General features: G+C 36.4%; 1 protein-coding gene across 1 annotated transcript in view; it reads right to left on the reverse strand.

Annotated features, from left to right (window-relative positions):
* Positions 1-643: 643 nt before the first annotated feature.
* Positions 644-26,663, reverse strand: part of KCTD8 (potassium channel tetramerization domain containing 8) — a 268,239-nt gene continuing 242,219 nt past the window's right edge. The window contains exon 2 of the mRNA XM_082611035.1: positions 644-1,979. Coding sequence (XP_082467161.1) covers positions 1,519-1,979 — 461 coding nt within the window. The 3' untranslated portion in view covers positions 644-1,518. The remainder of the gene's footprint in view (positions 1,980-26,663) is intronic.

The following is a 26,663-nucleotide window of genomic DNA, read 5'->3' on the forward strand; positions in this document are numbered from 1 at the left end:
GCTATATTTTACATATATCCCCTCCCTCTTGGATCTCCCTCCTAAACCACCTAAACCACCCCCCCAATCCCACCCATCTAGTTCATCTCAGAGCATGGAGCTGAGCTCCCTGTGCTATAGAGCAGGTTCCCACTAGCTATCTATTTTACACATGGTAGTGTATATATGTCAATCCTAATCTCCCAGTTCATCCCACCCTCCCCTTCCCCCCATATCCGCATGTCCATTCTCTATGTCTGCATCTTTATTCCTTCCCTGCAAATAGGTTCATCTGTACCATTATTTTAGATTCCACATGTATGCATTAATATACGACATTTGTTTTTCTCTTTCTGACTTACTTCACTCTGTATGACAGACTCTAGGTCCATCCACATCTCTATATATGACCCAATTTCATTCCTTTGGATGGCTAACAGTCCATTGTATATATGTACCACATCTTTTTTATCCATCCATCTGTCGATGGACATTTAGTTTGCTTCCATGTCCTGGAAGCAAGTCTCTAGCTTGTCAACATTAAGGTTGAACATATCATTCTCCAGTTTGGGATTTTAAAGGAAAATTGAAGACAATGTAACAACTGAATATTTTAAAAGAAGAGTCAATAGAGATCAAGGAATTCTAATATATTTTCCTTTTTTAAAATAAATACATAAAGCTCTTTACCATTTCCCTCAATTATTTTGATTAACATTATAGTCAGATCTTTCAGAGCATAATTATACCAATTTTCACAGCCTGATGTAAGGACTCATTTCACAGAAATAATCATGACTAGCATTAATAGATGAATGTCAGTGTCATAACACAAGATTATAAGGCATATTTACATCATCTTAACATACATACAGAACACCATACACATACACAAAAAAATCACAGACCCAGAACAAATAAGATTCAATCTCCTAGACAGCTTACATTTATAGGCTTTGCCTGAACCTTTCTTTTTTTTTTTTTTTGTTATTTTTTCATAATTTTTTTTCTTTCCAAGCAGCAAACAAATCTTCCCTACATCTTGTGAATTATTTGTAACATTGTGCTCATGCAAAAATAATACTTGTTTTATTGCATTAACATTTAAACAGTTTTGGATTTGGGTCCCAAAACCATGATCTAACATTTTACTTGATGTGGCTTCATCCATGTTGTCACTTTACTTGGAGTGATATGATGATTTGCTTTTGGTGAGTTACAAAATGACAAACATGACCACAGTTCAAAAATCAAGATTCTAAGCTTCTTGGTCATGCACATTTTACTTTCATTCTTGCAAAACGGTTTGAATCAGGAACACCATTTGATTCAACATTTATTAGTTTTCTTTTTTAAAAATCATATTTCTAAAAACAACAACAACAACAAAAAGAATGAAAGAAAATACTGTCCCACATCCACTGTTCACAAAAAGGAAGAGCAGCAAGAATCACACTGACCATTGTTAGTACGCAGTCAGGTGGTGACACCGTAGTAAACACTGAACGTCATTGAAATACTGCAGGAATGTGATAATTACTATAACCCATACTTCTGTAACAGTTCAGACTGCCACTGGCGTTTGCGCTCTGGAAAATAATCTGGAATGTGGATTTTTTTAAAATCCTGAATACACTTTTTCATTTCTTCTTCCACACTTAGCTTCTCACAGACTTTCTTTTTGGAAAGATTGGTTTCCCGGGATTTGCTGATGAGTGTCTGAAAGAGTTCACTGTTTCTGCGTTTGTCTGGTGGGGGCATCCATTGCACAGGTGCCTTTTTGGAAGGACGATCCAATGTTAAGGTGTTAGGTTGGTGAGCTGTCGCCTGCTGGGCACTGGGTGGGTTGTCCTGGGGAGTGCTTGCCTCTGAGTGGCTGTCACAACTGGAAGTGGAGAGCTCATTACAGGAAGTCCCACTCTCACTTCCTTTATCTGTGACTTTGTCATGTTTCCTATCTTCATGCTCTTGTTTAGGTGACACTATTTTCTGAGATGGTCCTAAAAAGGAAAAAAGGAGTAGAAAAACTGAGTAAGAAGTGGGAAGGTCAAATTAAACAAGCTTTATATTTTTTTTATATTAAACCAAGAACATTTAAGAAAAATGTCGTTTGTTGCACTAGTTTATATTTGAAGGATTAACTACAACACCTGGTGTTGTTAATGTATATTGAAACATGCAACATGGTGATTAATTATTTATAACAATAAAATTTGGGAAGTTTGCTTGATGAGCATTTATGCCATAATAGATTTTCAGTAACTTTATGTCAAAAAAGATTTTTGTTATTTCAGTTACTAGTTCCTGAAATCTGAAAATTATATCATATATAAATATTTTGCTAGTCCCATAACTATTTCACTAGACAGTTCAGTTCTGTTTTAGTGAATGACATTAGTTGTCCTTTGCATATATATTTCACCATTATAAAAGCAGAAAGTACCATTGCTCTATTTTACAAAGTAGCAGCATTCTCCAGGCTCAGAAGTGCAATAGCATCATTTGTGCTTCTAAGAGAGAGGCTGGTTTAAATCTTATCCTCCATCTCTTAATCTTGCTTCCTGTCTATTTCCTTGGAGAGAATTATGAAAGTGATGTAAAATATATATGTGCCTAATATTATGCTGAAAAATAGGGTTGAAATATAGTATTCTCTTAAATTACAAGGCTTACCATTTGAGGTAAATTACCTAGGAGGACAATTTTCAGAAAGTGATAGCTTGCCAAGATAAGTATTTCAAATACACAAACAGTTTATTTCCAAGAGGGAGCATATATTATTTTCTTTGACTCTGCTGTGGGATTAGGATCTCCATCTAACCTTTATTGAATACCACCACATACCCAGAACTATAATAAAACCTTCATTTAACTGGAGCCCAACCATTCAGAAATATAAGTCATCCAAATCTTATTTTTTTCTTGTAGTCAACTTTTATGAACAAGTTATATAAATCAGAATTGAAGAGAAAAGCATCAATATTTTAAGCAATTGCCTAGGGGATTCTGCTGTGCAGCCAGAATTGAGAACAACTGATCTAATTCAGAGGTTTCAACTTTAGCCACATATGGAATTACTTGGAAAGCTTAGATTATTGATGCCTTGGTCTTAACTCCAGACATCCTGCTTTAATGAAATGCTACCTGACCATCAGGTCATTTAATAAATTCAGGTGATTTCAACATGCAGTCAAGATTATGAGCCTTTCCTCAGTCTAATATACATGAATTGAGGTAATAACCAAGATGAATAGTTTATATTAGTCAGAAGGTGAGGAAATAAACCAACAAAAATACTTTTCATAATAGCACTTACTATGTACTACCCACTGTTGGATGTTATCACCAATTTTCCTATTTAAAATCAGAAGAAAAAAACATTGATACCAGACATTTAGTTGAGTGGGATTGAAGATTTTTAAAAGCTTTAGAACATTTTGGAGTGATGAAAATATTCTATATCTTGACTGTAGAGTTAAATATGGGACTGTATACATTTGTGAAAACAGAATTGCAGAGCTAAAACGGATGGGTTTTTCTGTATGTAAACAATATCTGAATTAACCTAACCAAAAACATACAAAAAATCCAAAAAGCTTTAAAGAATGTGTACTTATTTGAGAGACAGTCTTAACCAATATTTCATACTTCCTTTGTCCACAATACAGTAAAAGCAGAACAAATGCAGATGCTTATGAAAGCTTAGTAAGAAAGTGCACTAATACATTTCACAAGCATTTGCAACCATGGATTAAAGAAAACAGACACAAAGAGTTGTTTCCTTTAAGTCGCTGCCATTTTCATTTATGGTAAGAGAGAAAGAGGGTGAATCTGAGAGATGGGGGTGGAGAAGATACACTTCCTAATACTCCTTGCTGACTTACCCACATCCATTCCGTACCCTCCACTGTCTTTAGTGACTGATATGGGCACAAACCATGTCCTTAGACTCCCCTGCCTTGTGGTTTTCAGTTGGATTCAGCCAGTGATAAAGACTGGCAAGATCATGCACTACTTGACCTCACACCCAGGATTTCTGTGATCTGGTTTCATCTTTGGACCAAAAGGCACAGCCCTGTCTGGCAGCTCTCTCCATTTCTCTCACCTTCACCCCCTCCCTCTGCCACCCCTCTTTCTGGATTCCATTAAACTAGGCTCACATCTTCAGGCCTACAGGTATCAGCCATTTCCACTGTAACTGGCATGAAGGTATTGCCTACACTGTTACAAACTGACAATATTCAACTGTGCTCAAATTACCCAATTAGATATGCCTTCTCTTTCTTCTGGGACCTTGACTGATAGACCCATACTGGTCATTAACCATCCATTGACTAGAAAGGTGTTATTTGTAGGATCAGTATTTTTTTTAGTGGCATCAGGTTTTAGTGGCAATAATGTTGAAAAGGGAGTGAGTTTGAAGTCCTACTGAACTGGAATCAAATTCCAGGTCTCTGGCAAATAGTCTTGTGGCCTTGACCAAGATACATAGCTTCTCTAAGTCTCAATTTCCTTATGTATAAAATGGTAGTAGTAGTACTTCCCTCATAGGGTTATTTTGAGATTAAATAAAATACCATTCAAAAGGGTCTAGTACAGTAATTCTCAACATTGAGAGTATATCACTGTAATTTAAAAAAAAGTGTACATATGTTCATTCCCATCTCTGGAGATTTTAAGTTTGCTGAAAGGTTTGTATGTATGTATTTATATGGAGGTCAGAGTGGTGAAAGAGGTATAGCATCTGCTTATCTAATTATCTTAATGGCAGAATGTGATCCCAAGCTGGCATGATGCCCACCAGCCTAGAAAAGTGTAGGATATAAATAAATGGTTTTTACCCTTTTTGTCAATCTTCTGCCTTTCTTTAACCAGAAATCTCCATAGAGGAATCTAAGATTTTCATTCCCAATAATGACTAAAGGATTAAATTGCAAATACCTGGGAAAACCAATTTATGTTTAAGGATAAATGATTGATGAGAATTTTTTTTCCTGTTAATAGGCAGGGGAATAGAGCATTAGATAAAGATACCCAGGCAGAAAAGTAATAATATCAGAGAGGAAGACAGTACAGAAAGAGGATACTAGGTACCTCCAAAGCAAATGGTTCATTCTGTTTTTATTCACTGGGGGAAAACTGTTTAATGAGCTAAGCTAGCTGTTTATATACAGAGCTATATAAAGTCCATGTGTTAACTAAATAAATTATATACAGTTATTATGCTTAATGGCATTATAATTTATTCATTGAAATAAGACTCTTCCCCATCCCCTCCCCAAAATACACACAAACAAATGCAGACTCCACAATATAGTAGGATGCAACATATGTATGATGGAAATGGATTGCTCTTGTTCATAGTATAAGATGGAAACTGGGGGAAGACTTCTTTGAAGAAGGCATTGATCAGTTTAGCCAACAGAATTTTATTGACCATGACTACGTTCCAGGCACTGTGCTGGGATGTAAAGGAAGCACATAGTGGGTGCTCCAGTGAACTTCACAGGCTATTTTATGGTATTTTATAACATAAAGAGTTTAAAATGCATGTTGCACTGTAGAATATCTTCCACTATAGACTTTAAACTCTATGAAAAAAATGGAAGTGGCAACCGAATTTTCTATGGTCTTAAAAGCACCTTTTTTTTTCCAAAAAGGAACTTGGAATAGGTACAGATATTAACAAGAATTAATAAATATACACTTTTATTTCTCATCCCTCCTACTTCTTTTTTTTTTTTTTTTTTTTTTTTTTTGCAGTACACGGGCCTCTCACTGTTGTGGCCTCTCCCGTTGCAGAGCACAGGCTCCAGACGCACAGGCTCAGTGGCCATGGCTCATGGGCCCAGCTGCTCCGTGGCATGTGGGATCCTCCCAGACCGGGGCACGAACCCGTGTCCCCTGCATCAGCAGGCAGACTCTCAACCACTGCGCCACCAGGGAAGCCCCCTCCTACTTCTTAAGTTATCTTTGGCAAGGTGGATTCCCAATCAAGAGACCAAATAGGTTCAGATGTTTACTTAAGAGAAAATGCATAATTTAATTTTGTCCACAATTTTTGGTTTCTTTTTGAAGTGTAATTGATCTACAGAGCTATGTTAGCTCCTGTTACACAACATAGTGATTTCATATTTCTATACATTCCAAAGTAGTCACCACAATAAGTCTATTTTTCACCGTACAAAGATATTACATAGTTATTGACTATATTCCCCATATTGTACATTTCATACCTGTGAGTCATTTATTTTGCAACTGGAAGTTTGTACTTCTTAATCTCCCTCACTTATTTCCCTCATATATATATATATATATATATATATATATATATATATATATATATATATATACACATACCACATCTTCTTTAGCCATTCATCTATTGATTGGCACTTAGATCCCTTCCCCATCTTGGCTATTGCAAATAATGCTGCAATGAATATAGTGGTGTGTGCATCTTTTCTAGTTAGTATTTTCATTTTCTTTGGGTAAATATCTAGAAGTGGAATTGCTGGATCATATGTTAGTTCTATTTTTAATTTTTTGAAGAACCCACTTTTTTTTTTTTTTTTTTTTTTTTTTTTTGCGGTACGCGGGCCTATCACTCTTGTGTCCTCTCCCGTTGCGGAGCACAGGCTCCAGACACGCAGGCTCAGCGGCCATGGCTCACAGGCCCAGCTGCTCTGCAGCACGTGGTATCTTCCCGGATCGGGGCACGAACCCGTGTCTCCTTCATCGGCAGGCAGACTCTTAACCACTGCGCCACCAGGGAAGCCCAAGAATCCACTTTTGAATGTATAGAATACTATGATAGTTCTTTGTATAAATCATTAAGGGTAATAGTCTCCTTTTGATTTATGTCAGAATTTTTGATGATGCATAATATATTGTATATTATAATTGCTATTTGATTAAGCATACTTTAAATCATTACTGATAACAGTGGATTGAAATTGGGGCAAACATATAACAATAAAATGATTTATGTGTTTTTTATGACATGAAATGTAAGAAAAATAAATGAATTAAGAGGAAATAATAATTTACTCTGGTTGCTTAGTTTTCTGTGGATGCCTGCTAATTGCAGGCTTCCAGGGATAGTTTAAAACTTTACGTCATTCCATTCAATGATCCAAAGCCACTTGAAATGCCTTAAGCACAACATGAATAATAATTTAAATAGCACTAAATCCTGTATATATGGGAACAACATGATTGTCAGAAAGTTCTCTGTGTTTCTTCCAATAATAATATAATCAAATATATATCTAAGTGATCTTCATAAAAGCATTTTGCCCTCTGAGTTGTAGTGCCAAACAGACAGCATAAGAAAAGAAAATGAAGTATGATTTGGTGGCTTAATCAGCTGGGCTTTCTTCCATCACATAAAGAGACTAATGAATAATTATTAGAATAAGCAACAAATCAGTGCACAAGCAAATCTCACACCTATTTAAGATTTAACTTTAAAAAGGAATTAGTTATTTAAAAGTCCAATATATATGTGCAGCTAGAAACTTTCCAAAAATATTTGGAAAATTAAATCTTTCACTTTTCATTTGGCTATGTGCCATTAAATAGACTAGGATTTTCATCCAGGAGTTGATTGTCTTTCAGAGGGATTTATAGCCATACCTAGGAGACCTGCAAGCCAGCTACCTAGGTCATGCTGCTCCACAACTAATTTTTAAAAGAACAGTCAGTACACACATGCACACACACGTAACATGCATTCTGTTCCTTTATTATGCTCACACTTTTCTTCACTGTGGGAAAAGCCTTGGAAGATCTGAGTCTGAGCTTGTCTCAGCCTCTCTAGGCAAGTACTTTGTGCTGGTCATATCACCTCTCTAATATTTGGTCTTGCTGGTTAAAATTTTTGGTTTGGCCCCTAGTTCTATAATTCTAAATTATATAATGAATAGGAAAGACTTTTCCATGTACTAAAATTCTAATCAAATATTAAATATAAAACATGAAAGAGTCCCCATTAATTGAAATTACCTCTTAGAATGCAGAAACAAATTCAATTTCCACTTAAGTACTTCACAGAATTACAGGGTTCAAGGGTAACTTTCTTCCATGTTCATTGATAGGAAGGGTAGTTCTAGATGACATTATCAACTTACATTTGTTTCATTAAATCTATCCTTGTCACTGAAACGCCAGCAATGAGAATGATGTTTAAGGCAACACAGTGCAGATTGGCTGAGCTCACATCCTAGTTCAAGGACTTACTAAGTGTGCTTTTTTGGCTAGGTTACTCACTTTCTTTGGGCATCTGTTTTCTCACGTTTAGACTTCACTGAGTTGCAGCAAGGATTCAATGAGCTAGCACATGTGAAGTATTCAGGATGTGCCCAGCATGTGTAAATGCTCACAGTGTTCATTATTATTATTATATAGAATAAACATCCAGTGCTATTTGGCTATAGTATGGCATAGCTGTTTATCTGAATATTAACAGTACTGACTGAGGAATCCAAATATTTCCATTCTAATTTTGGTCCACACATAGTACCCATGAACATATGAATTTCAGGCAAGTCACTTACTTCTCTAAGCCTGAGTTTTTTAGTCTATTAAAAATGAAATAAGAATAGTAATTCCTAGTCATATAGCCATAATAAGAAAGGAGATAATAGATATCAAAGCAATTTTGCTGTAGTTCTCTATTAGTGATTTGAGAGGCTATTAAGTATTAAATTCTCATGTCCAAAACGGAACTTATTTGAGAAAATAAAACACAAACACTCTCTTTTGAGTTATTAAAATGTGTGAATTAAAAGTAATAGTAAAAACATTACATTAAACAAAATATACTACATTGAAGGCATCACAATGGGCCAAAACTGGGCAAAATGGGGTTTTCAATTAATTACATTGGCTTTTATTACACTGATAGAAAAAGGAGGAAATGATAGCTTTTCTAAGTCATTTGGGTGAATAGTGTCATACAGAAATTACTCATTAATATTTTTATCTTTAAAAAAGGCACGTGACTACTGGGTAGTGCTGGGTGTAGACACATTCAGTAATAGTACTTCCTTATTTTTTTCTCAAAATACACAGGGATTTCCATGTAAGGTCTATGTGGATAACTGACACTTGAAAAAACCTTTTATTTTAATCTCTTTACCTGCTTAGTGATGATAGAAAAGACTGAATATGTAAAATATGTCTTCCACAGGCACAATTCCCCGAAGGGAAATTACCCTTTAATAGTACTAAACTCAATGGTGTGTGAACAGTTATATGGTACTTGAACAGAATGAACCAATCTGTCTTAAATATTAGCACCACATGCCTCTAAGTATTAAGCAGTTTAGTCAAAAAGGGAAAAACTCCATTTCAATTTGAAAAACATTTGTTGAGCAGCTACTATGTACCAGGTCTCACAGTGTTAGTTTCAAGAGGAAGGACACACACAAACACACACACACAGAGTCCCTGGAATCAAGTAGTCCAGGCTTAGTGTGACAAGCACAGTAATGCAGCTATATCTAAATTGTGAATGGGACAGGAAGGAGAGAACAGGAGTAAATGGTGATTAGAATGAGCTAAGGAAAGGGGATCATTTTTAATTCATCAATTAAAATCTGCGTATAAACTATAGTCAGCCCTCCTCTGTATCTATGACTCCCCCCTTAACTGAAATATCACAAACTAAATTGAAACTTAATGATCATGTGGGAAATGCATTCATCTTAGAGTAAAAAGGCTATTTGAATGAATAAAAATGAATTTTTATTTATTTAGTTATTTTTATTATTTTTTAAATTTTTTTATTATTTTTATTTTTTTAAGTTTTTTTGTTATTTATCTATTTTATACATATTAGTGTATATATGTCAATCCCAATCTCCCAGTTCATCCCACCACCACCACCACCACCCCACTTAAAAACTAATTTTTATATGAGAAAAATTAAACTGATTTCTTTATTTTTTTAATAATCTCTACTATCATTACTTGACCACTTCTATGAATGAAAGTGAATAGAAAAGTAAAGAAGGGTAATTTGAAAAGAGAAAGATTTTGTGGTATTCTTTCTTCCACACTGACATGATTGGCCACTAACCCACTCTTCTGATTCTTCTTGTACCTGTTAACGTTTTACTCTACCTTTTTATTTACAGTGTGTCTCCCTGTCCTTAAATTGTAAATGCCTTGAAGACAGAAGCTGTGTCTTTGTAGCCTATCATGAAGCCTTCATCAGAGTAATTGCTTAACAAATTAATAAAGTGAAAATGATCTTCACTTTTCTGAATTTCTATAGTATCTACTACTGACCGAATTTCTATAGTATCTACTACTGACTATATCATTTGTTTGGTACTTAGCATTCACTACCTTTTATGTTACTAAATATTCACCTAAATGACCATTGAGTAGTAATGATGCTCCCATAATCCACACACAAATGTCCATTCCAAAGTCACATATCCAGTGTCCTATCTTCCTCAAAAGGTTTATACAGTTGACCCTTGAACAACATGGAGGTTAGGGACACCCTCTGTGCAGTGAACAATCTGAGTATAAGTTACAGTCAGCCCTCCATACCTGTGGTTCCTCCGTATTTATGGTTCTGTATCCTCAGATTCAACCAACCATGGATCGTGTAGTACTGTAGTATTTACTATTGAAAAAATTTGCATATAAGTGGACCCACACAGTTGGAACCCATGTTGTTCAAGGGTCAACTGTAATTTCCATGAGGTCAGAGACTGTGTCTTAAGTTTCCTTGTATCACTTAATTCAGGAGGCTGATTTGTTTTATCATTGAATCAAAGATACTAATAAGTGAATAAGAAAAAGTAATGTAGCACTAGGAAAAAAAATATATGAGAAAATATATATTTAATGGAACATATTTTGGAAGAAGTTTTAAAAGTAATCTTATCGCCTTCCTCCCATTCTATAAATCTGTGTCTTCCTGTTAGTTATTTCCATAGATTATACCCAAGTCACCTTTGACTATCCAATGGATTCATCTTTTATTTCCAATTATTTTCCAAGTCTTGTTAATTCTACTCTTACACTGGCACTTGAATCTACCCCTTCATTTCTATTCCCATTTTCACCACTTATAACTGGTTTCTCATTATTTCCTACTGTCTCTTAACCAGTTCTCTGACTCCATTTTAGTTTGATTTCAAACTATTCCCTACATCATTGCTAAATAAATATTCCTAAAGTCTAATTGAGTTCCTTTGTTCCTAAAGTCTAAATAGTTCCTTTGCACACAGAATGAAAACTCTGTGCCACATTTTGTCACTGAAAACTGTCCTCAGTGTGACCCAAATGATTATTGCAGCCTATCTTGTAATGCCCCCCATATATCAGACAAAATACACTTATTGTTCCTGGTAAATGCCTTGCTTTATCCATGCTTATTTCCCTCCTTCTGGATTGTATACCTTCCTTGCTCCAAAGGAAAGTAACACTTTCAAAGCCTGTTCCAAATGGTGCTTTCAGCATCAAACCTTCCATTCTCACATTTGTATGTGATTTCTTGTTATTTCGTGCTCTCTAATGACCCACTGCACTTTGTCTGAGTCTACCAAGTATTGAGCTTATCTTGTCTCAAATAACTGTTATTTTTATACTAATTTTAACTTGCATCCCTGAGTTCTGCCCCACAAGACATACACACAAATACTCATACAATCTCTGTTAGTCATTATGGAACAGATATTTTATTTTATCTTTGTATTTCCTGGAGCTCCACCCTCATGACAAGGCTCATAGTTATTCAGTAACTGTTGAACTGAATTAAGTGAAATTAGTATAATCTACAAAAGAATGTCTAAGCACATAGGGAATTTTTTATCCCCAAAAAGTTTTGTTTTGTTTTAACTAAAAAAGATAAACCCAAGTATAACTAAGCTCATAGGGTGTAACAAAAACAAACAAAAAATAAGGGTGAAGATATGAACTTTCAGCAGTGATCTATAAGAAGGACCTCAGAGTCTCTCTAGTAAGTGAAAATATTATTTTGAGAAAGTTCCTATGTTATCTCCTTCAGGTTATAAAAGAGAAGTGAAAAGTTTTGGGGAACCACATATAATAAGGAAAGACATTTTTCTTTGTTGTGCAGAGAATTCTACATCACTTATGTGATTGTACCTGATGCTTGCACATAAATATGCCTAGGAGAAAAGGTATTAAGTGTTCACTTCTCCATTCAGAATCCCTGTCACATGCAAAATGTTTACCAACACCTTTCAAGAAGTCTACATTTAAAACTGGTCTTCATATTCACTCATGGGAGCTAAGATTCTGTGGCACATGTACCCATTTTGTATTAAAAAATAAAAATAATAAACAAGAACTCCAGAAAGATGCCCTGGCTTCTTCTGAATCTTGAAATTAAGATCTGCTCATTCCCAGGTTCCCACATTTGAATTCACCACACCTTATTATTGATGGATGTCCGACCTTTTTCCCTATGTGCCGAAGTAGACATCTTCTAATGGCCTCCTTTATCACAGGCACATACTATATAAGAGGGATAATTTACCTGGCTTTCAAATTTGTGAACACAAGCCCACTCATGCTTGTTCCATATCTGTAACTTGTGGATCTTAATACCTACATGGTGCTTGGCAAAGATTGAGAGGTTGTATCCACAGCACATCTGATGGCTGTGGGAGGATAAAAAGGAGCCCTGTAACCACAGGTTGGGGTGCACTTAGGGTGTGCTGTGTATAACAAATTGAAATGAACAAAAAACCATGCTGGTTGTAAATTATCCTTGCCTGTTATAAACTACTAAAAGAAAAAACCTGATGACAACAGAGGAAGCAGAGTTTGTGAAGAGGCAAAAACAAAACAAAACAAAAGGAAACAAACAAACAAACAAACAAAACCAGGCTAATACTCTTGGGTCCCAGGAGCAGCAGTGATTGCATGCAGATAGTCATAGCTAAGGGGATTTGCTTGTCAGATCTCTTCAGAATCTGAGTGCCTTCCTACCAATAAACATTTTCAAGTACTTCCAACAATGGCCAGCAAGATGCCACTTCTTATAGCTGCCATACTGTTTAATGTGAGTGCCACCTCTTTTCCCTTTGAGATGTATAAAAGTGTACCTGTTATAGAAGCAGCTATACAGTGAATGGAAAAAGGAAACATAAATGTTTACAGCAGGGTTTAATTTCATGTTGTGTGACAATGAAAAACTGCTCAGCCTTTGAAAAGAGCAAGACAGTGTTTGAAGTAAAGTTCTGACACCTACTAGCTATGTACCAAAATGTATCTTTGAGATTCATTTTCCTATTTTGCTTAAGAAGGATTAAAACTATGGTACCTCCCTCCTAGAACTGCTTTAAGGAAGGATATGTATGAGGAAGAGCCTAACAGTAGGCTGAAAAGTGGCCCCAGAAAAGACATCCTGTCCTAATCCTTGGAACCTGTAAATGTCACCTCATATGACAAAGTCTTAGCAGTTGTGATGAAGGATTTGGGGTTGGTGAAATTATTCTGGATTTTCTGGTTGGATTCTAAATTAATTACAGGTATCCTTGCAAGAAGGAGTTAGAGGGAGATTTCATACACATACAGGAGGAGGATGCACTGTGGTCACAGAGTCAGAGATTGGAGTGATTTGGCTGCAAATCAAGGAATGCTGACAACCACCAGAAGCTGGAAGGGGCAATTTTCCCCTGGAACTTCTGGAGGTAGTGTGGCACTGTTGTCACCTTGATTTCAGCCTGGTGAAAATGATTTTGCCCTTCACCCTTCTGGAACTATGAGACAATAAATTTTTGTTGTTTTAAGCCACCAAATTTATGGTAATTTGTTACAACAGCCATTGGAAGCTAACACAAGTCTATTTAGTCTAATGTCTGGCCCTTGGTCAATGCTGAGTTATGGCATTTATATAAGTGAACATGGTATTATCCTTAATAACTGGATGATATTGGATCTGAATTATAGGATCTTAGTTTCTCGACTAAAATACAATCTCTTGCAATCTCTGCCAAAATGTCATACTGTATCTTTTCCAAATAATAACCCTTAAGATTTTGGGAAACAGTTATCAGGTCTAGTCTAAGTTTTCCCCAATTATGTAAATCAACTATTATTTGCATAATGAATTTCATAGTTCCCTAATGATGTCACATCTGTTCCCACAATACACTCTTCTCTTTCTACACACACACACACACACACACACACAAACACACTCACACTCACCTTCCCCACTCTACATACACACATTATATATATACATATATCACAAACTGTCTCTCATCTATAACTGATTCCATACACATCTCTAGCACCTGACCATTCTTTGACATACTGACACCAGATTTTACCACTTTCTGGACATCTAAACTTCAAACACCATATGCCAAAAAAGTGACAAATTACCTCACTATTCTTTCCCCTATAAACCAGTTCCTCCTCTAACGTTTTCTATTTTTCTTTTTTATAAAAGCACCACAATCTTCTGAATCTCATAGGTTTGAAATCTTAGTCATCTTCATTATTCCTGTTCCTACCCATCTATTGATCCCTTCTTCATATGAACAGTTACCTAACCCTACTGAGTGCACTTTGGTAGCATCTCAATCATTTCCCTCATTTCAGTTGTCACCCTCACAATTATGATCCTCATTAATCTTTTATAATGACCTTTTAACCTCTTACTGAATCTACTGAAATGACATTCTAGAGATTTTCTCATCTCTAATATCTACCTCCTGTTATCCACACTGAGAACCTAGATACATATAACCGAAACATAGCTCTTCTTATAGTATGTGTTCTCTGAAAATGACAATGGCCTTCAAAAGAAATCCAAATTTCTTACCACATAAACAAGACTTCCCATGACATGGTCCCAGGTTAAACTCCAAAACTCATTTTCTATTATCAACCTATTTAAGCCAAATTGGAGATAATTAGCATTATTCTAAACACTCTGTGTATTTTTGTCTTCAATTCTTCACCTATGCAAATGAGAGGTTGATCTCTGTTTTGTATCATACTTATACATATGGAGTAAATTCTTTATTGCCTGTGTGCATATGTGTGTATGTGTGTCTGAAAATATATGTGGCATCCCTAACCATCTTATGTAATAGACTCTGAGCCCAAGGAGTATATTTATAACCTAGACTGGGACAACCATAATACCTTACCCACCCAGCCCCATATTCTAAGGTGAAGATGACCGGTAGGAGGCAAGCAAACTGGGTAGTTCAATAACAGGAAATCCCTGGGATATTTTAAACTGTTGATGGGGGGAAAGAAAGAGAAGACCTTGGATGCTCTTGGATGTGACTTCAGATGACTAAGTGCCCAGCCCCCAACTAGAGTAGAAGAGAATGAGAGAGGAAAGGAAGTCTTAACAGTGTTGGGGGTGTCTGACTCACTGATCCTTCTAGCCAGTTCCACCAGTTGGACAAGTACTTTAGACAGAATAAAATATTATTATTATTATTAATTTTTGTGGTACGCAGGCCTCTCACTGTTGTGGCCTCTCCTGTTGCAGAGCACAGGCTCCAGACGCGCAGGCTCAGCGGCCATGGCTCACGGGCCCAGCTGCTCCACGGCATGTGGGATCTTCCCGGACCGGGGCATGAACCTGTGTCCCCTTCATCGGCAGGCGGACTCTCAACCACTGCGCCACCAGGGAAGCCCCAGAATAAAATATTAATCTCACCAGAAAAATCTTTTTTATAAACCTGTTTAGATATTTTATTAGATGCAAACAGCCTTGAAATATAACTGAAATCTCTCTTCTTGAAGCAAGTTGAGTGACATGGTTGTATTCGTCATTGGAAAACTCTGATGTTTAATGCATAAACAAATATTTTATGTTACTGGTCAGAAAAGTTGGGGAAATTTAGAATGAGTTAGGCAGGAATAAATATATAATCAGTGTGTATTTATGAACAAATCATTTCAAAAGTAATATATACAACTGAAAGCCTGTCAAGGATTTACTTTTATTCTACTAACAGGACCATGTGCCCCCATCCCTGTGTTAAAACCTGTGACCAGGGTGGGGAAGGCACTGCTATTGTTCCAGACCTAGCTCCTCATCCATCCTTAGTCCTGGGAGAAAAGGTTTGTTTCAAGAAGGAGACTGGGGTGCAAAGTAAAAACAAAGATACACACACACACAAAGTTGATATTGCTTTATTATGTAAATGTGCTTAAATTAGAAAATCATGATGTTTTGGAGTAAAGTAACTGTTTTGCACCATCCCATAGCAACACATCACCATGTGTCATGTTTTTCTGTGTGTCACTAGTAAAGGAGATGAGTTGAAGCAAACATAATAATATGAGCAGGACAGTTTTATACTTAGTTCATATTTTACCAAGTGAGTCAAAGGTTGTACTGATACTGAACATTTATTGAATGCTTACTATGGACCAGGCACCATGCTAAGTGCAATATGCTAGCATTGTACCTACAGCTCACAATAACTTTATAAAGGAAGCACCTATTATGACTATTTTACACATGAGGAAAGCGATGCATAGAGAGGTTATATTACCTGATGGGTCACATTTGGAAGTGGCAGAAACAGGAGTCAGAGGCAGATGTCTGACTTCAGAGCTTATGCTGAGTTAGGCTCTGAGATGCAGTGCTTCAAAAACCCTGAAAACATTGTTAAAGCCATGAAATCCTAAACTAGATCTACAACTAGTCATGAATTTCAAGCCCTGAAAAGATTAAACTCAGATGCGCATCTGTGAAAATTTTGGGATAAAAGTGTCTAACTTTACTTGACTATGATAATTTCTGTAGATAATTTGTAATATTCAATTATGTTATAACATGTCTATTTAAAAAAACAAATTAAAAAGTCTAAATGTGTAAAAATGCAGATTGTGCTTTCTAACTCAATTCCTTGAGATTTTTACTGGGACCAAAACACTTTAACCAGGAAATCTGTAACAAATGTAAGATTTTTCCCATTTTGAAACAAATGCTTATGTTGTTCTATCTTCTGAAACACATATTTTTTGTAAATTTAGACCTATAAAAAAGGCTATTTTACATTAACTGGATAGGCACAGATCAAGAAACAAGTACGGTTTAAATGAAAATTATATATTTAAATGTGAATTCCACCTTAAAATTTACAGAGTGAAAAATAATTAAGAAAGAGATAAGAAGATGTAGAATTATAGCAGAAAAGAAACAGAGAGGATGAGGGAATTATCTCAGCACTTTGAATTGCCAAATTCTATAATATATTCCAAAATATCAGAATTAGATTTGTATAATAAGGCATTTTTAAGACTGAACCTTTCAATGATGTGTGTCTTTTGATCAGGAAAGGTTCTGACAAAGGCCAGATGTGTTTGCTAAGAGCTTCTGGAGCTTAATTAAATAATGAGTAGATTCTGTCAGGGTTGAGATGCCTTGAACTTTTCATGTCACTTCATAGTGCACTTTAGTCTAAACCTAATATTTCAATAACAGCAGTAACATCAATCTTCCTTTCTGACATTAAAGCCTTACAGATGAAAAGATTGTGAGGTGGTGCTTGTGAAACTATTACAAGATAAAAAGATGTACTGGTAGCGCCTTCTATGTAGATCAATCAATATGGCTATGTAAAGGTAGAATTTGCAATGGGAATACATTAGGGAAACCATGTTTAATTACAAGATATATTAATGATTATTCATTAAAAGCTTGAAGATAGCACTTTTTAAATATAGGCAGCATAACTAAAAGAGTATGCCCCAGTATGATACATATTGAATAACTCTTCATGAAGTGCTGAGAACACTACTCACAGAAATGAGTAGTCTGCTTTGACTTTATGTAGTTCAGTGAAAGTGATCTGGGGTGGTCACTCTTTGTTCACTTTATAAAACTTACTTAAACAAACTATGTACAATTTGAATGAAAAATTCAAATATATACATCCCTTTTAGGGCAAAAATTTCCATAACAAGGAGCTAAGCTAGAGCTACAATTACTCAATAATAAGAACTATATATAAAGATCACTACTTAATTAGAAATTATGATTTACATTATAATTGATTTTTGTACAACTATGACTGTATATCAGCATTAGAGAAGTACAAAAAAAAAGTTAAATCAATGATTAAAGACTCACAGATCCTTTGCTTGAATGACTGGCTGCTCCATGTGCCTTTAATAAGCAGTGAAATACTTTGCAAGCAACACTGCAAAGGCTAAAGGTCACATAGAACAGTGAGAAGATTCTGATTTTGTAGATCAAAGAGCAAATGAGAATGGTTAATGTTTGTCTTTATTGGTTTAATTCTATCAATTTCTATCATTTTTGTTTACAATAGCAAAAACATGCATATAATTAGAAAAAAACTTTATAATGGAAATCTTCAGTATTATGTGTCTAAATTGCTTTATCCTTTAACCACTCTATTAATAACAAAAATATTGTTTTATAATTTAATTTTCGTAATACAAGTTTTATTTAAAAATATTAACTTTTAGTGCAGGGCATTCTAGAGAACTCAAAGTAATTATAAGGAAAAATGAATTAAATCCACATCACGTTTATTAGTAATATGTATTTATAGAAAATTACCAGGTAATATGGCATCATGAATACAGAACATATCCTGCTCAAGTTTAATATAATCTAGAAAGGACAGAAAAAGAAATGGAGGATGTTTAATCAAGATGGCAGCCCATTTTTTTTTCTCAATCTCTTACAAACCTATTTAAGTATTATCTTGAGGGTGGGGGAGAGAGGGAGAGAGAGAGAACAAAATGAACTAAATCCTTGAGAGTGTTAGAAAACATGAAAACTCTCACGAACAGAATAGACAGTGGGAAAATTCTGGGTGACAAAAAGCAGATGGAATCAATCTAAAAATGAGTGGAGAAAACATTAGCTTCACACACTCACAGGAAAAAATAAAAAGGAAAGAATGATTCAGTAGAACTCAAAGCCCAGAGTAAACTAACAAAACAGATGAAAGAAAACCTGGGTCTTTTTTATGTGACTGGACTGGTCCACTTCACTAAGCAGAAAGCAGCGGAGGAACCAAACTTTGGACAAACAACCAACAGCTCTAGAGAATAAACTACCTCTCTGAGGATAATTACTTCCATGGATAAAGAAGTGGAGCTTTGAAATTCCAGATCTCTGCTATTCATCAGTGAGGGGGTGGGTGGGGTTGGATGGGGCTCCAAAGAAGAAAGGTGATCCTCTCAGCCAAAAGACAAGCAAACAAAATTCTCTCCTTCATATGACTGCAGGTGAGAGTCCAGTACTGTGTAGTTGAGATAGACTCAATCTATCTACCATTTAGCTATCAATGTATTCTAAATTAAGGTCATCCAGTCAAGACATACTACAGCCCCTTCCCAGTGAGGCAGAGCCCAGGCACTAAAATATACTGTTGGGCAAAGAAATCTGCAAATCTGGGTTAAACCCATGCCATCTACCTATACTTAGCAATCTAATCATTCATACATTAATATAAAAAGAAAACCAGGAGACCTTCAAGATGATGGAGGAGTAAGATGTGGAGATCACCTTACTCTCCACAAATACATCAGAAATACATCTACACTTGGAACAACTCCTACAGAACACCTACTGAAGTCTGGCAGAAAACCTCAGACCTCCCAAAAGGCAAGAAACTCCCCACATACCTGAGTAGGGCAAAAGAAAAAAGGAAAAGCAGAGACAAAAGAATAGGGACAGGACCGGCATGAGTGGGAGGGAGCTGTGAAGAAGGAAAGGTTTCCACACACTAGGAAGCCCCTTCACAGGCGGAGACTGTGGGTGGCGGAGGGGGGAAGCTTCGGAGCTACAGAGGAGAGCGCAGCCACAGGGGTGCAGAGGGCAAAGCGGAGAGATTCCTTCACAGAGGATCGGTGCCAAGCAGCACTCACCAGCCTAAGAGGCTTGTCTGCTCACCCGCTGGGCCGGGCGGGGCTGGGAGCTGAGGCGAGGGCTTCGGTCGGATCCTAGGGAGAGGACAGGTGGCGTGAACACAGCCTGTGCAGCCCACCACTGCCGGGGTCCCGTGATCCAGGGACAACTTCCCAGGGAGAACGCACGGCGATCCTCAGACTGGTGCAACGTACCACCGGCCTCTGCTACTGCAGGCTCGCCCTGCATCTGTATCCCTCCCTTCCCCAGCCTGAGTGAGCCAGAGCCCCCGAAGCAGCTGCTCCTTTACGCTGTCCTGTGTGAGCGAAGAAGACACGCCCTCAGGCGACCTACACGCAGAGGTGGGGCCAAATCCAAAGCTGAACCCCGGGAGCTGTATGAACAAAGAAGAGGAAGGGAAATCTCTCCCAGCAGCCTCAGGAGCAACGGATTAAATCTCCACAATCAACTCGATGTACCCTGCATCTGTGGAATACCTGAATAGACAACAAATCATCCCAAATTGAGGAGGTGGACTTTGTGTGATTTTGTCTGTATAGCTTTGATTTTACCATTTGTCCTAGGGTTCTGTCTGTCTGTTTTTTTTTGTTTGTTTGTTTGCTTGTTTGTTTTTAGTATAGTTTTCAGCACTCATTATCATTGGTGGATTCGTTTTTTGGTATGGTTGCTCTCTTCTTTGTTTCCTTTATTTTATTACTTTTTAAGTTTTTATTACTAATAATTTATTTTATTTTTATTTTTTAGTAACTTTTTCTTTCTTTATTTATTTCCTTCCTTCCTCCCTCCCTTTCTCCATCCCTCCCTTCTTTCTCTCTCTCTCTCTCCTTCATCTTTCTTTCCTTCCTTCCTTCCTCCCTCCCTCCCTTGATCTTTCTTTCTTTCTTCCTTCCTTCCTTCCTTCCTTCCTTTCTTCTCCCTTTTCTTAAGAGCTGTTTGGCTGACAGGGTTTGCTGCTCTGGCTTGGTGTCAGCCCTGTGCCCTGAGGTGGGAGAGCTGAGTTCAGGACATTTGTCCACCAGAGAACTCCCAGCTCCATGTAATATCAAACAACAAAAGCTCTCCAAGACATCTCCATCTCAATGCTAAGACCCAGCTCCACTCAACGACCAGAAAGCTACAGTGCTGGACACCACATAACAAACAACTAGCAAGAGAGGAACACGGCCCCACCCATTAGCAGAGAGGCTGCCTAAAATAATACTGAGTCCACAGACATTCCAAAACACAGTACCAGACATGGCCCTGCCCTCCAGAACACAGGCACCAGTCCCCTCCACAAGGAAGCATACACAAGTCACTGAACCAACCACACCCACTGGGGGCAGATGCCAAAAACAACAGGAACTATGAACCTGCAGCCTGCGAAAAGGAGACCCCAAACACAGTAAGTTAAGTAAAATGAGAAGACAGAAAAATACACAACAGATGAAGGAGCAAGGTAAAAGCTCAACAGACCAAACAAATAAAGAGGAAATAGGCAGTCTACCTGAAAAAGAATTCAGAATAATGATAGTAAAGATGATCCAAAATCTTGGAAATAAAATGGAGATAATACAAGAAATGTTTAACAAGGACCTAGAAGAACTAAAGAGCAAACAAACAATGATGAACAACACAATAAATGAAATTAAACATTTTCTAGAAGGAAACAATAGCAGAATAACTGAGGCAGAGGAATGGATAAGTGACCTGGAAGGTAAAATACTGGAAATCACTACCACAGAGCAGAATAAAGAAAAAAAGAAAGAAAAGAATTGAGTAGTCTCAGAGACATCTGGGTCAACATTAAACACATCAACATTCGAATTATAGGGGTATCAGAAGAAGAAGAGAAAAAGAAAGGGACTGAGAAAGTATTTGAAGAGATTATAGTTAAAAACTTCCCTAATATGGGAAAGGAAATAGTCAATCAAGTTCAGTAAGCACAGAGAGTCCATTCAGGATAAATCCAAGGAGAAACATGCCAAGGCCCACACATATTAATCAAACTATCAAAAATTAAATATAAAGAAAAAATATTAAAAGCAGCAAGGGAAAAACAACAAATAATGCAAGGGAATCCCCATAAGGTTAAAAGCTGATCTTTCAGCAGAAATTCTGCAAGCCAGAAGGGGGTGGCAGAACATATTTAAAGTGATGAAAGAGAAAAACCTACAACCAAGATTACTCTACACAACAAGGATCTCATTCAGATTCAGCAGAGAAATTAAAACCTTTACAGACAAGCAAAATCTAAGAGAATTCAACATTATCACAACAACTTTACAACAAATGCTAAAGGAACTTCTCTAGGCAGGAAACACAAGAAAAGAAAAAGACAAACATATTGATAACTACCTTAAGTGTAAATGGATTAAATGCTCCAACCAAAGACATAGACTGGCTGAATGGATACAAAAGCAAGACCCGGATATATGCTCTCTACAGGAGACCCACTTCAGACCTAGGGACACAAAAAGACTGAAAGTGAGGAGATGGAAAAAGATATTCCATGCAAATGGAAATTAAAAGAAAGCTGGAGTAGCTATTCTCATATCAGAAAAAATAGACTTTAAAACAAAGACTATTACAAGAGACAAAGAAGGACACTACATAATGATCAAGGGATCAATCCAAGAAGAAGATATAAAAATTGTAAATATTTATGCACCCAACATAAGAGTACCTCAATACATAAGGCAAATGCTAACAGCCATAAAGGGGGAAATCTACAGTAACACAATTATAGCAGGGGACTTTAACACCCCACTTTCACCAATGGACAGATCATCCAAAATGAAAATATATAAGGAAACACAAGCTTTAAATGGCATATTAAACCAGGTGGACTTAATTGATACTTATGGGACATTCCATACGAAAACAACAGAATACACTTTCTTCTTAAGTGCTCATGGAACATACTCCAGGATAGGTCATATCGTGGGCCATATATCAAGCCTTGGTAAATTTAAGAAAATTGAAATCTTATCAAAGTATCTTTTCTGACTATGATGCTATGAGACTAGAAATCAATTACAGGAAAAAATCTATAAAAAATGCAAACACATGGAGGCTAAAAAATACACTACTAAATAACCAAGAGATTGTTGAAGAAATCAAAGAGGAAATCAAAATATACCTAGAAACAAATGCAATGAAAACATAATGACCCAAAACCTATGGGATGCAGCAAAAGTGATTCTAAGAGGGAAGTTTATAGCAATACAATCCTACCTCAGGAAACAAGAAACATCTCAAATAAACAACCTAACCTTACACTTAAAGCAATGAGAGAAAGAAGAATGAAAAAAAACCCAAGTTAACAGAAGGAAAGAAATCATAAAGATCAGATCAGAAATAAATGAAAAACAAATGAAGGAAACAATAGCAAAGATAAATAAAACTAAAAGCTGGTTCTTTGAGAAGATAAACAAAATTGATAAACCATTAGCCAGACTCATCAAGAAAAAAAGAGGGAAGACTCAAATCAACAGAATTAGAAACGTAAAAGAAGTAACAACTGACTGCAGAAATACAAAGGATCATTAGAGATTACTACAAGCAACTATAGGCCAATAAAATGGAAAACCTGGAAGAAATGGACAAATTCTTAGAAAAGCACAACCTTCCAAGACTGAACCAGGAAGAAATAGAAAATATAAACAGACCAATCACAAGCACTGAAATTGAGACTGTGATTAAAAATCTTCCAATAAACAAAAGCCCAGGACCAGATGGCTTCACAGGCAAATTCTACCAAACATTTAGTGAAGAGCTAACACCTATCCTTCTCAAATTCCTCCAAAATATAGCAGAGGGAGGAACACTCCCAAACTCATTCTACAAGGCCACCATCACCCTGACACCAAAACCAGACAAAGATGTCACAAAGAAAGAAAACTATAGGCCAATATCATGATGAACATAGATGCAAAAATCCTCAACAAAATACTAGCAAACAGAATCCAACAGCACATTAAAAGGATCATACACCATGATCAAGTGGAGTTTATTCCAGGAATGCAAGGATTCTTCAATATATGCAAATCAATCAATGTGATAAACCATATTAACAAATTGAAGGAGAAAAACCATATGATCATCTCAATAGATGCAGAGAAAGCTTTTGACAAAATTCAACACCCATTTATGATAAAAACCCTGCAGAAAGTAGGCATAGAGGGAACTTTCCTCAACATAATAAAGGCCATATATGACAAACCCACAGCCAGCATCATTCTCAATGGTGAGAAAATGTAGCCATTTCCACTAAGATCAGGAATGAGACAAGGTTGCACACTCTCACCACTATTATTCAACATAATTTTGGACGTTTTAGCCACAACAATCAGAGAAGGAACATAAATAAGAGGAATCCAAATCAGAAAAGAAGAAGTAAAGCTGTCACTGTTTGCAGATGACAGGATAGTACACATAGAGAATTCTAAAGATGCTACCAGAAAACAACTAGAGCTAATCAAAGAATTTGGTAAAGTAACAGGATAAAAAAATTAATGCACAGAACTCTCTTGTATTCCTATACATTAATGATGAAAAATCTGAAAGATAATTAAGGAAACACTCCTATTCACCATTGCAACAAAAAGAATAAAATACCTAAGAATAAACTTACCTAAGGAGACAAAAGAACTGTATGCAGAAAACTATGACACTGAAGAATGAAATTAAAGATGATACAAACAGCTGGAGAGATGTACCATGTTCTTAGATTGGAAGAATCAACATTGCAAAAATGACTATACTACCCAAAGCAATCTACAGATTCAATGCAAGCCCTATCAAACTACCAATGGAATTTTTCACAGAACTAGATCAAAAAAATTCACAATTTGTATGGAAACACAAAAGACCCCAAATAGCCAAAGCAATATTGAGAAAGAAAAGCGGAGCTGGAGGAATCAGACTCTGACTTCAGACTATACTACAAAGCTAGAGTAATCAAGACAGTATGGTACTGGCACAAAAATATAAATATAGTTCAATTGAACAGGATAGAAATCCCAGTGGTAAACCCATGCACATATGGTCACCTTATTTTTGCTAAAGGAGGCAAGAATATACAATGGAGAAAAGACAGCCTCTTTAATAAGTGGTGCTGGTAAAACCAGACAGCTACCTGTAAAAGAATGAAATTAGAACACTTCCCAACACCATACACAAAAATAAACTCAAAATGAATTAAAGAGCTAAATGTAAGGCCAGACACTATAAAACTCTTAGAGGAAAACATAGGCAAAACACTCTTTGACATAAATCACAGCAAGATCCTTTTTGACCATCTCCTAGAGAAATGGTAATAAAAACAAAAATAAACAAATGGGACCTAATGAAACTTAAAGGCTTTTGCCCAGCAAAGGAAAGCTTAAACAAGACCAAAAGATAACCATCAGAATGGGAGAAAATATTTGTAAGTGAAGCAAATGACAAAGGATTAATCTCCAAAATTAACAAGCAGGACATGCAGCTCAATATCCAAAAAACAACAAACCAATCCAAAAATGGGTGAAAGACCTAAATAGACATTTCTCCAAGGAACATATACAGATTGCCAACAAACACATGAAAGGATGCTCAACATCAGTAATCATTAGAGAAATGCAAATCAGGACTACAATGAGGTATCACCTCACACCAGTCAGAATGTCCAACATCAAAAAATCTACAAACAATAAATGCTGGAGTGGCTGTGGGTGAAAGGGAACCCTCTTGCACTGTTGGTGGGATGTAAATTGATACAGCCTCTATGGAGAACAGTATGAAGGTTCCTTAGAAGACTAAAACTAGAACTACCATATGACCCAGCAATCACACTACTGGACATATACACTGAGAAAAGCATAATTCAAAAAGAGCCATGTACCACAATGTTCATTGCAGCTCTATTTACAATAGTCAGGCCATGGAAGCAACCTAAGTATCCATCAACAGATGAATGGATAAAGAAGATGTGGCGCATATATACAATGGAATATTACTCATCCATAAAGAGAAACGAAATTGAGTTATTTGTAGTAAGGTGGATGGACCTAGAGGCTGTCATACAGAGTGAAGTAAGTCAGAAAGAGAAAAACAAATACCGTATGGTAACACATATATATGGAATCTAAAAAAAAAAAGGTTCTTAAGAACCTAGGGACAGCACAGGAATAAAGATGCAGACGTAGAGAATGGACTTGAGGACACGGGGAGGGAGAAGGGTAAGCTGGGACGACGTGAGAGAGTGGCATGGATATATATACACTACCAAATGTAAAATAGATAGCTAGTGAGAAGCAGCCACATAGCACAGGGAGATCAGCTCGGTGCTTTGTGACCACGTGGCGAGGTGGGATAGGGAGGGTGGGAGGGAGATGAAAGAGGGAGGAGATATGGGTATATATGTATATGTATAGCTGATTCACTTTATTATAAAGCAGAAACTAACACATCATTGTAAAGCAATTATACTCCAATATATATGTTAAAAAAAAAGAAAACCAAAATTTAATAGACATTTTACATAAATAAGAGCATTAAAGTGAGGGACGTAGATAAATAACAACTATACTTTTGGCTGGAACAAATAGAGATAGTTCAGGGAATAGAAGAGAATTTAAAAATTCTATTTAGAATCTTGAGAGAGAAAGGAGAGGATATTGAATCTAAACAGTTGACTATTGATAAAAGTGTGTCTTGAGAACTAAATATTTTATTTAAAAAGTAAAATAAGTGATAAAATGAACACAAAGGAGATCATGGCTAAAAGTCAAATTAATAATCTGAAATAAAATGTCATGGACATTTCTTAGAATTTGCA

This window comes from Mesoplodon mirus (genome assembly GCF_964341445.2).
Source record: "Mesoplodon mirus genome assembly, chromosome: 2".
NCBI lineage: Eukaryota > Metazoa > Chordata > Mammalia > Artiodactyla > Ziphiidae > Mesoplodon > Mesoplodon mirus.